Source organism: Calliphora vicina, chromosome 4 (genome assembly GCF_958450345.1).
Source record: "Calliphora vicina chromosome 4, idCalVici1.1, whole genome shotgun sequence".
Lineage (NCBI taxonomy): Eukaryota > Metazoa > Arthropoda > Insecta > Diptera > Calliphoridae > Calliphora > Calliphora vicina.
Window position 1 is genome coordinate 104185250 of NC_088783.1, and position 11339 is coordinate 104196588.

General features: G+C 30.9%; 1 protein-coding gene across 1 annotated transcript; it reads right to left on the reverse strand.

Moving 5' to 3' along the window:
• Positions 1 to 8197: 8197 nt before the first annotated feature.
• On the reverse strand, positions 8198 to 10034 carry ND-ASHI (NADH:ubiquinone oxidoreductase subunit ASHI). The gene is made up of 3 exons (XM_065507402.1): positions 9873 to 10034; positions 9538 to 9767; positions 8198 to 8593 (listed from the first exon to the last, which is right to left on the reverse strand). Exons 1-3 carry the CDS (start codon positions 9955 to 9957, stop codon positions 8378 to 8380), a joined length of 531 nt encoding a protein of 176 aa, XP_065363474.1. The 5' UTR covers positions 9958 to 10034; the 3' UTR covers positions 8198 to 8377.
• Between the last annotated feature and the right edge of the window lie 1305 nt (positions 10035 to 11339).

Below are 11339 nucleotides of genomic sequence, written 5' to 3' on the forward strand. Positions count from 1 at the left end.
TGCATACCAAAACCCACTACTATCCCCTCATCCTATTTGCATATATTAGAGTTTTTTCTTCATATTAGTTTTTAAACAATTTGTTTTAAAGTAAAAAAAATATTTTTAAGGCTTTTTTAAAATAAAAAACAAAATATATATAATTGAAGCAATTTTTCAAAAAAAAAAAAACGATTTTTAATTTATTTTTATTTTTTTTTGGTTTTATTCATGATACAATAATTGTAGAAGGTATAATCACTAGGGAGAGTTTTCAATATTTACCCCTATAACGTCAAACTTTGATTTTGATTTTTTTTCATATTTTCTTTTGTTTGACGTTACAATAATTGAGAATTTATTTTCTACTGAGTGTACCTTATATTGTTGTGTCATGGTTTCATTAATGAAATTTTGATTTGGTTGGATTTTTATTTATTTTTTTATTATTTTTAAATAATTATAACAGGTGGAATTAGCTTCGTATGGTAATTTCGAACTACAAATTCGAAAATTATAATTTTCTTGGAAAATAACACGAATGAGTAGTTTAAAAAATTAAGCAAAAAAATGCCTAATTCAGATATGCTGACCGTCTGTAAACCGAATCCGAGTAACGTTTTCGTTTTTAAACGAATTCACATATTTTCGTGTTCTGTAAATCGAATCCACATGATTTACTCATTTTATTTCAAGTTAACAAACCTATATCAATGTACAGAAAGTCTCTCGTTTTTGAAATCACTCTGTGGTATTCACTGCAGTTGCAATATAAAATGTTATCTTTAGATCGAAACTTTCTAAATAAAACTCTTGATTCTGCCCGTACCAACTGTGTTTTTTACTCAGTCATATAAAAACTAACAACAGGGGAGGGGTGTGTGTGGATTTTTTCTTTGCACACACATTTTGTTGTCTTTGCACTGACTAAAACAAATGTGCACAAATATGTTTGCTATTAAATAAAAACATTAACGAATATTTTCATAAGAAATTTGCTTCAGTGTACACACTGAAGTTAATACTAAAAGTATTGTGTGAGTTTAGCTACTTTGCTCTAGAATACCTCACTCTCGATTTCCAAATTTATGATTCCAGTTATTTGGATGTACAGGCGCAATCCAACGGTTCAAAACTCAAAGTTTCTAGGGGCAGCTTTCTATTTTCTCGGACACTACACACATCAACCAGAAAGTGAAATATTTTATTCCCACGACAGCAGGTTCTACGCACCGGAATGAACCGAGTTCACTCGGCCATGGGCTATCAACTCAGCAACCACTGCTGTTACAACAACAACAACCAGCAAGTGAAAACCTGGTGCCAGTAGACAATTATAGTGTGTTCTCAAGACAACCGGTTCTATGCTCCGCAATGACCCGAGTTTACTGGGCCATGGTCTGTCAAGTCAGCAACCATTGCTGTTACAACAACAACGATTGTAGTGATATATCGCTTCTGATGACTGATCTGGATCACTTACACGAGGAGATTCACAGATGCTATAAACATCCCAACGCGATTTCAGGCTAGTTACATAGGCAAACCCAACTCTAGTAGTTGTTTTAACTCCAACTGTGCTAATGCTTTTGACGGCCGCTACAATTACGCTCTAATTACGAACAACTTGTTGGCAGTACTTGCTCCTACTTATCTAATAATCATCAAAAAGTTGTCTCAGAACTACAAAAACTTGAAATAAAAATTATTTCTGTGATCGAAAGGACCCTGTTTTGACAAGATGACACCAATCTTCAGATATAGTGTTCTTTACATTATGATGGATATAAATGGGGAACGTACTAATTCCTACCTGAAGCCATGATATATCTCTGGACCCAGATAACTCACCAATGTTAGTTGATATGTAATTTCTTAGGAATCTGTGTTGCTTGACAGTTAGGGCCGAGACATTAAAGTGTCATATCGCATCACAAATCTTCATCCAGGTAGAGGAGATCTTAGCGATCTGGAAAGCCACGGACTTGATAAGGGGACACATCACAACGGGATCAACAGTGACATTTTGTGTAGATAATCTGGCTATACTTAGGAGTGATAACTGGTCTCTGCTCCATTGGAGACTTCATTGGTAAATGGGATAGTGACACACAGACATTTTGTTAGATGTGCGAGGATATCAATGAGCTAGAAATAGTAGTACACATGTTGTGTAACTGTCCTAGATTACAGTGTCTCAGGAAAAAAGGCTAGGGAAAAGATTCCACGATCAACGAGGAGATATAGCTAGTTATGATCTAGGCAATTTATTAGCCTTTATCAGTTAAATATGCTAGCTAATCCCTGCCCTGCCTATGGGTCTCCGAGTGGAAGTGGCAGAGATTTCGCAGAGAAGGTGTTAACTCGTTTTCCTTGTCCTTGCAACTGCGACAATGGTTGTTAAAGGGGAGTGCGAGTCGACTTGCATGCTTACCTAGCACTCAGTGACCCGTTCATATTGCCTTAATATGTCCCTTTTGTTATAGTTTACATATATGTTGCATAGTATGTTTTCCATCAAAAGAGGGCTACATGAGAGAGCATTATTTGATAAGGGAATCTCGCAGTTATTGAGTAACCATAAACTCGAAACAAACCTGGTACTAGTATCACTACATCGTCCGCATAACCAATGACTTGTAATCCTTTATTTTTCAGTTCAATAAGAATCGAGTTAACAATGATAAGCCAAAGTAGTAGAGAGATAATACCACCCTGGGATGTGCCACGTCCTACCACCTTCGACTTAACGCTCTTGCCAAGACTTGCAGTAACTATTCTTGATTTGCTTAAATACGAGAGATCTCTATGACTTGTAATCCTTTATTTTTCAGTTCAATAAGAATCGAGTTAACAATGATAAGCCAAAGTAGTAGAGAGATAATACCACCCTGGGATGTGCCACGTCCTACCACCTTCGACTTAACGCTCTTGCCAAGACTTGCAGTAACTATTCTTGATTTGCTTAAATACGAGAGATCTCTATAACTCTTACAACCTCATGTAGAGCTATTTCAGTACAGCGATTTTAAAGTAGGCATCATAGAATAAAATATACATAGAAGCGACGTTTTACGTTAAAAATATGAAAGACTTATTGGAAGAAAGTCATTCCCTTTCTCATGACTTCTTTTACCGATTTTGGGAATAAAAACTGGCGGGAATATGGTTAAGAGAGAAACAGATCCTAAATATTCTATGAAGTCAGGATTATTCTATGATATACTTCTTGGACTAGATAACTTGAATGAGGGGAAATATATTTATCGCCCATGATATTCTATCTTAGAAGATAATGTTTTCATTGATTCTGAATTTGAGAATATTTTAATATCAAAATTCATACGATATACACGGATAGTTCTGCCTAAAGAACGAGTTTTCTTTTAACTGTTGTTAAACTTATTCCAATTTTTTATTAATTATTTTTTTATTTTTCTTTGCTATATTGCTTAAATACAACACAACTGAAACGAATAGTTATTATATTCTGCTAACTCATAATAAAAAAACAAAAAAACTTAAATAAAAAACAATTTTATTTTTTATACTTAACAAAAATAAAAAAAAACTACAAAAAATATGAAAAAAATAAATAAAAAACAATTTTTGCCACTATACAATAAATAAATGGGAATTTCAATAACAAAAAAATACATAATATGTAATAAATAGTTCTGATTTCCACTAAAACATAACATTAATACTATAAAAATGTTTTTAAAACAAAATTTTTTATTAAGAATTTATTCTTACAAAAATAATGAAAAAATACCAATGAGTATAACAAAAAAAAAATATATATTATTAAATCAAACATAAATAAAATGATATCGATCAATGAATATTTAAATATGAATTTAGTATTAGTTTAACACAATAATATTATAAATTATATTAACAGAAAATATTTAATAAAACAATTCTAAAAAGAAATACAAATTAAATTTAAATTTAGTAATAATAAATTAATATAAAATATATCAATTAAATTTGTTTTAATATTATACATTTAATAGGGTATTTTTATACCCTTCACCTTCGTGAGAAGGGTATATATAAGTTTGTCATTCCGTTTGTAATTTCTACATTTTTCATTTCCGACCCTATAAAGTATGTATATATATTCTGGATCCTTATAGCGGAGTCGATTAAGCCATGTCCGTCTGTCTTTTGATATCAGATATCTTCGGGATCCAAAGTTTGCTATTGCACAATTGGCTGAGATATGAGGAAAAAAACCAGTACAACCTCGATATTTGACCTATATCTGGATTAGTAAGTCATTAATATAGACAATATGGATATCTAATGATAGATATTTCAAAGACCCTTGCAATGACCTATATAAAACCATAGTAAGTTGGACCAATAATGGGTTAAAATCGGAAAACAAATTTTAACCCGATTTTTTTTCACCAAAAGTTTTGTTTATTTTTTTTTATTTTATTTATTTAATTTCAATACAAAGAAGCCTTCGTGGCCAAAAAATACATGTATTGTTAAGAATATATCTATGTATGTAAGTAACATAAGTAAATATTTAAAATAGAAAATTAAAAGGCTCCCCAGCCATATAAATATTGCATAAAATTTAAAAATTAAAGGTTTCTATAGCCAAAGTTTAAACAATATAAATGGGTAATGACATAAAAATTAAGTATAGTTTAATTTTGATCTCTATTAAAGTAGTCCAAGAGTTTCTTCTTGTATGTAAGGTAAGAATACGAAAAAAGTTTGAGATCATTGGGAAGTATACTCCAAGTTCGGTGAATTCTTATCAAAAAGGAATGGTCAAAAATAGAAAGATGTCCTAGTGGAACATCAATTTGAATGTTGCGTATTGAATTAATAAAAGAAAACATATTCAAAAGTAATTGAGGTTGTCTATATCTCATGATTTTGTAGAAGTGAAGCAAAATACGTAGGTTAAGATAATCATAAAATTTACATTTTAAAAATATAGGAACAAGCGCCGAGACTCGATCATGTTCATGTATATTTACATTAAAAACATAGCGTACAATTTTTCTGACAACTTCCTCAATAATATTCAAATTATAGGCCCAAGTCCCAGAAAAAACCTCAAGGCAGTAGTTAACTCGTGACATTATTAGTGAAAAGGCCAGTCGACTCCTGATGTGTCTTGGTGTATAAGCTTTTAAACGGTACAAATTTCTCAAGACCAGACAGCATGAGTTAGCTATGGAATTAACATGATCTGAAAATTTGAATTTCGCGTCTAAAATAACACCAAGACATTTTAGAGAATCAGTAAAGCAAATTTCACGACCACTGATGAATAATCTGGGGGATGACAAATTCCTATTAGATGAACTAAATTGTATAGCCTTTGATTTGGTAGGATTAATCTCAAGCGAGTTCATATACATCCAAATAGATATAGAGTTGAGGTGATCATTTAAAGAATTTTCAAAATTGATTAGTCTAAAATCAGAAACATACAACAAGAATATGTCATCAGCAAAAACATAGGGCTGACAAATGCCATTATTCATAATTGAAATCCCATCATTCAAATAGATAAGAAATAATATAGGTCCAAGAACTGACCCTTGGGGTACCCCCAAAGTAACTAGACCAGTACTGGAGCAAGATTCATTTAAGGAAACGTATTGGAATCGATCAATGAGATATGAATATATTAATTTGCATGCTGATTTCGAAAAATTGAAGTTCTAATGGAGCTTCTTTATAAGAATATTATGATTGATACGATCAAAAGCCTTAGTAAGATCTAAAGAAATCATTGTGCAATTTTCATGACTGTCAAGCTTTCTCCTAATAGATTCAGTAAGTGAGAGTAGTAAAGAAGTAGTATTAAGATTCCTTTGAAAAGCGTATTGATTTGGATTAAATAATGAAAACTGATTACCAGGGAAACCAAAATATGCAAATGCATGTTTTTTCTGGTGAGTCTAATGAGCACATGGATAAGATATTTACACGTTTCAGAACTATTTAAGAATTTTGGCATCGATTTGTTAGTGCATATTTTTGCATATTTTACCCTTAAATACCTATTTTTGCATATATTTGTTTTAAGAGCATATTTATGTCATATTTTGCGTTTTTAGAGCATATTTTACTGTTTAATAGCATATTTTGAGCTTATCAAAAACAAATTTTGTCTTACTTATTTTTCGCTGTTGTGTTACAGGTTTTTACTTCCTTTGTTTAAAATTCAAAATTGAAAAATAGATGGCTTTTCACCAAAAAAAAAAAAATTTAAAAAACAGAAATTTTTTTTTTTAAATTTAAAATAACAATTCGAAAAATTTTTTATCCAAAAAATGAAAAAAACTGAAAAAAAAATTTTGTTCACCTAAAAATATTTAAATTTTTTATTTTGAAGTATAATTAGATGAAGGGTATATAAGATTCGGCACAGCCGAATATAGCTCTCTTGTTTTAATATAAAATAAGCACTATTTTAATAATAGCTCCATCTAAATATCAAATTTTAGTTCTAATTCAAACTTAACCGTTCTAAGTGTTAATCAGTTGATGTCGAAAGAATATTTTCTATGTTTAAAAATGTTTTCAGATCCAATAGACAACGATTTTTATTTGAAAATTTAAGTAAATTTTTTTTGGTTAAAAATTATGTAAAAGTTTGTTTTTTTAAGAGCATATTTTTTAAATTTTAAGAGCATATTTTAAAGTTTTTACTGCATATTTAAAGCGCCTAAAACGCTTTTTTTAGAGCATATTTCCGGTTTCCCTGCTGATTACAATAGGATAAAATCTGTACCTTGATTAAATTTTCTATAATTTTAGATATAGCCGGTAAAATAGTTATAGGTCTTAAATTATCGTAATCAAAATTGCCATTTTTAGAGATAGGTACAACTTTACCAATTTCTATAAATATTAAAAAATTGAAAAAAAAAAAATTTAAATTTAAAAATAAACAATTCGAAAATGTTTTTTTTCCAAAAAATTAAAAAAAATGCAAAAAAATATAAATTTTGTTTACCTAAAAATATTTAAAACTTTTATTTTGAAGTATAATTTGCTGAAGGGCATATAAGATTCGGCACGACCGAATATAGGTCTCTTACTTGTTAGGTTTCCAATTGAATTTTCAATCTTTTTTACCCGTAGACATTTTTTCAACTTTAGAAAGATTCGGATAAATGTACCTACCTTTTTTTTTTAATTCCTTTGCCTAACATTGAACCTAAGGTCGCTTTGTTCGGCTTTAAACCCAACGATTTGGCGGATTTTTTTTATTCGAAAGAAAAAAATTCAAAAATTCTGGGTATGCAGTACAAATTTAGATATTTTATTTGCAAATATGTAAATAAGAACAGGCAGGTGCATGTGGATTGAAGAAACTTGAAGAACTAACATTAGTAAATGCTGCCGGGCGAAGGGAACCGGGAGGGTCAAACAGTAGAATATAAATAGAGCGTTCTATAAAGAACGCTACAATATCTAATGAAAGTTAACTGAAAAAACAACTATAAACACCAGTTTTACTATGAAGAGTTAATTTTGCTCCCATTTATTTGATGAAGTAGTCAGCATACAGAAAATGTACATAGAACGGAACTAGAAAATAACACAAACAAAAAAAAATATCTCAAAAAAGTGACACATTTCTAATGCGTGGTGAGAATGAATTAGAAAAAATTAATTAGGCTTTTGACAACTGAGTTAGGTCATTGACGGGAGAGTTTCCGATCTATGTGATTGTGTTAACCGAAAAAAATTATCCAAAAGCTGAATTATTTTATGTTCATGTCTTGAATGAATCTAATAAGAAATGGATTCAAGAATCTACAAGCGAGCATTCGTTATGTTAATATAAGTCTCTGAAACGTTTTCTTGCTACTTTTTTTAGGTGTCTCATTTTTAAACAAAAAACATTCAACTTAAGTATCTAAAGAAGCAGTTTTTGTTATTTATCATTTCTTTGGAACTAGTTCCGAAGTTGTGAATCTTAAGCAAATATCATTGATTAAAGAACTGGTTTTATGACTTTGTCTTAGAACTTGGTCTAAAGGTGACAATTCTGGTAATTCCGTTACTGGCTGTCATGAGAATACCCACAAATTGTGTAATTGTCATTTTCTGTTGCAAAATAGGCAACCAGAAATTTGTGGTTGCCCTCTTACAACGCAACTAAAGTTCGGTTGCCATCCATAATCAAAGCATAAGACATAACAAATTTCCATTAAATAAACACAAATTGTTATTTATATGGGTTTTATATATTAGTTGAATTTATTTTTTTTAGTCACACATTTCATCTTTAAGAATTCTGTGCACTTTTTCCAGAAAAATATTATCTACGCCATCATACATTATTTTTTTTAAAATTATAATAAATTTTATTAATATTCAAACTAGCAGCATCTTTAAATATGGTTTATTTAGTTTCAAATGTATAATGTTTACGGCCATCACCGGGATATTGTTTAACAGCAACGGGACGATACATTTTGTAGTTGTCCAACCAATAGAACAAAGCCAAACAGCCGGCCATGCAGCCTAAAAAGCCTAACCAGTATGTGCTGTTGGCATAACGGGGAGGAGCAGCTTGTGACCAACGATCTTCACTGTACAAATCAGCATCGGCATGGAGCTGAAAATGAAATGAAGAAATTTTATTAATAAAATACTAAAAAGTAAAAGGTCTTAATGATAAAAAGACATTTATATTTTTAAATTTAAATAAAACAAATGAGAGCCTATTCGAAAGATGTATCTTCAACAAAATTGGAAGACACTATAAAAAGTGTTTATAGTGTTTTTTTAAGGTTTAGGGTAAGGCGAATAATTGAAGTCCAGAAATTAAAAATGTAACTGTGTACCAATTACTATTTACGATTATAAATGGTAAATTCACCGAAAAGTAAAAAAACCCTTAATAATACCTAAGGCATAGATGACAACTAGATAGGTAACTGAGAGGCAAAAACCATAGAGAAAATATTTATCTATGGCCAAAAACCTAAGTCTGTTGTCAAAAACCTAATTGATTTTGTATTTTGTTATTTTATCTCCCATATGTGTGATTATTTTGGGTAATTTTTGCGTTTGAGTTTTTTTCTATTTTCCGCTCTATTTGTATTTCTCTATGACTAGAACTACCTAAATAACCATAGTTGTATTTATGCCTTATTCAACTTTAATGGAAAAGGTTTAATGATAAACTGGCGTATACAACTGGTAAAAAGCGCGTGGGAACAAGCATACTTCCATTTCTGGAATAAATAATGCTGTACTTATTACTAAAAATTGTCCTTAATAATTAATGCGAATTGTTCAGAAAATAATGCGAAATTTTGAACACTGAAATTGATTTTATAAAAAAGACATTGCTCTATTTCTATTATAGATGTAGTCAAAATTACAGTATCTTATTAGAATTTAAAGAAAAAATATTTTTATAGTTTCTTGTTATTTAACAAAATCTGGATTTTTGACCAATTAATCCGGCATTACAAGTAAACAAGTACCAATTTTTAGACGTAAGCAATACAAAATAACATGGAAATTCCTTGCAAAATTAAAATAAACACTTACAGTTTCATGCAAATTACGCTTCAATTCAGGAAAATCATATGGATAGTAAGGATCACGAGCTTCAATACCTAAGCCACCTTCCAATTTGGGATAATCACCATAGCCCAAACCGTTGTCAGCATAGGGCTTGTATTCTTCGGGCAGTAAAAAGTATTTTTTGGCAGCAGCTAAATGCTCTTCTTCGGTTTTGGGCATAGGGGCTGGTTTATAATCCTTGTTCCAGCCGGCCACTGTCAATGTGGAAGAGGAAAAACAACAAAATTAATACTTGCAGTTACGTAAACATGGTAAATTCAATAGATTTACTCAACACATAAAAACCTTCATATACTTACTGCTTCTAACAGCTTGACGGAACAAAGCGGGATTGGTGGCATTTAATTTTTGCACCAATTTGAAGGTATTCATTACTGAGGCCATTTTGCAGATATTTTTCTAGGAATCCGCTCCACTGGACAAGAATTTCTATGGATCGGCGTTTTGCCACTAATAAATGTCAAATTATAAATGTCAAAAAATTGTGTTGTTTTGTTTTGATTGTGTTATTCGGTGATGGGGCTTTAGCTATTTTTCCTATCAATTCAAGCGATTTTAAAGTCAATTTAGCGGAGGAAAAAGTGTTTAGCTAGCGATTTGATTTATTAAATCTAAAAAGGGATAAATTAGTAAAAATTGAAACAGTTTGTGTTTTAACAATTGTTTTAGTCCCCTTTTGGGTGCCCCCCCGATAGACCAGTCGATAGTGTGCTGGACTATTAATCTGAGGGTTGCGGGTTCGATTCCCGTCAGAGACTCTGGGTGTATCTGCAGATAAGCTAAACGCTTCGCAGTTTGTGTTTGTTTCTAAAAAAAATAAAAAATTAAAGGCAAACATTTTTCTCATTCTCTTTTGAACTAATCTAAACCTGTGTAATACACACTCTACCTCTTGAACCCCTCGCCGACTGCCTTTTAATTTCTGCATTGTAAAAGGGGACTTAGTGATAGTTCCTTTAATTTTAAACATATAAACGCAACAATTGTTGCCTGCTATATCTAAGTTTAGGAGTTATAAGACTTTTAAGTCCTTATATATAACAATAATATGATAATATTGTTAATCGCATCCTCAATGTAAATACAGTGAGACCTCGATTTTCCGTAATGGTCGGGACCGGGAGCATTCTGGATAACAATTTTCACGGTTAATTGAGTAACAATTGTCGTTTTTTGTTTATTTTTGAGTGGAATATTTTATCCTTTAATTCACGGTTAATCCATAAAATGGAGTTCCTTTAAATAGTTCCTTCCGGAACCATTCATAAACTTCAAAATCTACTTTTGGTTCTTCAGCAGTATTTAAAGTTGTTCGGCTTCGTAAGCCAACAACATAATCACTTTGTTTTTTATAATGTCTAACACTAACAATCCGCACTTCTCAAATTTCTATTAATTAAACACGTGTAAATATGTACAATGCCGGATAATAGAGGTAATTACGGTTAATCGATGCCAAAAAATGTTGATCGATCCAAAAATATTTTCTTTTTCTTTCACGGATAATTGATGTTGCCGGTTAATCGAATCACGGCCTCACTGTATAATATAACAAATTATCGAAACCTTTCCTGTTCTTGTTTTGTTTAGCAGTTATACAGCAATAAAAGTAGCTTTTTTCATTTATTAGAGATAAAAAAGACTTCGTATGGCCGAAGTCCGGTTTTTAAGAGAATTATTATATTAAGTCTCTTTTGGGCATACATACCCCTAATTTGAAACCGCTTCCGAATGTCCGAATATATAATATTGACAGACATTTTTTA

Coding starts and splice junctions, on each gene's coding strand:
- ND-ASHI (XM_065507402.1), bottom strand. CDS start 9,957: ATGGCCTCAGTAATGAATACCTTCAAATTGGTGCAAAAATTAAATGCC. Junction 9,768..9,872: donor CCGTCAAGCTGTTAGAAGCA/GTAAGTATATGA, acceptor CCACATTGACAG/TGGCCGGCTGGAACAAGGAT. Junction 8,594..9,537: donor AGCGTAATTTGCATGAAACT/GTAAGTGTTTAT, acceptor TTTCATTTTCAG/CTCCATGCCGATGCTGATTT.